This window comes from Galeopterus variegatus, unplaced genomic scaffold, assembly GCF_000696425.1.
Source record: "Galeopterus variegatus unplaced genomic scaffold, G_variegatus-3.0.2 Scaffold999, whole genome shotgun sequence".
In the NCBI taxonomy this organism is placed as follows: Eukaryota; Metazoa; Chordata; class Mammalia; order Dermoptera; family Cynocephalidae; genus Galeopterus; species Galeopterus variegatus.
This window is the reverse complement of record NW_007727110.1, coordinates 319,606-320,769: the sequence shown is the minus strand read 5'-3', so window position 1 is coordinate 320,769 and position 1,164 is coordinate 319,606. Positions and strand designations below refer to the sequence as shown.

Sequence of the window (1,164 nt, the reverse complement as noted above, 5' to 3'; positions counted from 1 at the left end):
ATACAAGTTCTTCACGAGTGGGGTGTTCAGGTCCCCTGCTATTATGGAATTAGTGTCTATTTCCTGCTTTAGGTCTAATAGAGTTTGTTTTATAAATCTGGCTGCTCCAACATTGGGTGCATACATATTTATGATTTTTATGTCTTCTTGATGAATCAGTCCTTTTTTCATTACGTAGTGTCCCTCATTGTCTCTTTTTATGGTTTTTAGTTTAAAGTCTATTTTATCTGATATAAGAATAGCCACTTCATCTCATTTTTCTTTTCTGTTTGCATGGTAAATCTTTTTCCATCCTTTCACTCTTAATCTATGTGAGTCTTTATGGGTGCGGTAGGTCTCTTGAAGGCAGCATATAGTTGGGTCCTCCTTTGTAATCCGGTCAGCTAGTCTGTGTCTTTTGATTGGGGAATTTAAGCCTTTTACATTAAGAGTTGTTATTGAAAGGTGTTGATTTATTCCTAGCATTTTATTGATTATTGTTTGGTTGTCTTAGGTGTCTTTTGTTCCTTGCTTTCTGATTTAAGGTCATAGTTTTTCTTAAGGTTCAATATTATGATTCTCCCTTCAGAATCTGACAAGGTTATTTCTAGAGTGTTGAGGCGACAGAAGGAGTAATAAGAAAAAGGCTGTTTGTTAACCATTTTCTATTTTAATAGGGATTCTAAAGAATGAAAATGGGGCTCCAGAAGATGAAGAGAATTTTGAAGAAGCTATTAAAAATGTGAACACAGCACTAAATACAACTCAGGTATTAAAAGAGTTGCTGAAGGATTCATATGAGTAGCATGGTGTCTGAAGTCCTCAGATGTGAAATAGTTGATTATAATGATTTGAGTTAATATTTCCTAAATGTATAGTTAGTTAGAAATATCTGTAATATAGCTGGAATCTTATTTTAATAAAATTCTGCACTGTAGGGCCAGCCCGGTGGCGCACTGGATAGTGCGCCGCTTGGGAAGCGCGGTGGCGCTCCCGTCCGAGGGTTCGGATCCCACATACAGACCGGCTCCCGCTCATTGGCTGAGCGAGGCGCGGGAGCAACGCTGAGGCTTGCGATCCCGTTGCCGGTCCCCAGTCTGGTACAGGGGCAACACTGAGGGTTGCGATCCGTTGCCGGACACGGAAAAAAGACAAAAGACAAAAAAAAAAAAAAAAAAAAAAAAA

General features: G+C 39.0%; 1 protein-coding gene across 2 annotated transcripts in view; it reads left to right on the top strand.

The window, feature by feature from the left end:
- NAE1 (NEDD8 activating enzyme E1 subunit 1) overlaps window positions 1–1,164 on the top strand; it is a 27,507-nt gene that overhangs the window by 13,694 nt on the left and 12,649 nt on the right. For both annotated transcript variants that reach the window (XM_008574132.1, XM_008574133.1), the window contains one exon: window positions 657–748. In XM_008574132.1, coding sequence (XP_008572354.1) covers window positions 657–748 — 92 coding nt within the window. The remainder of the gene's footprint in view (window positions 1–656; window positions 749–1,164) is intronic.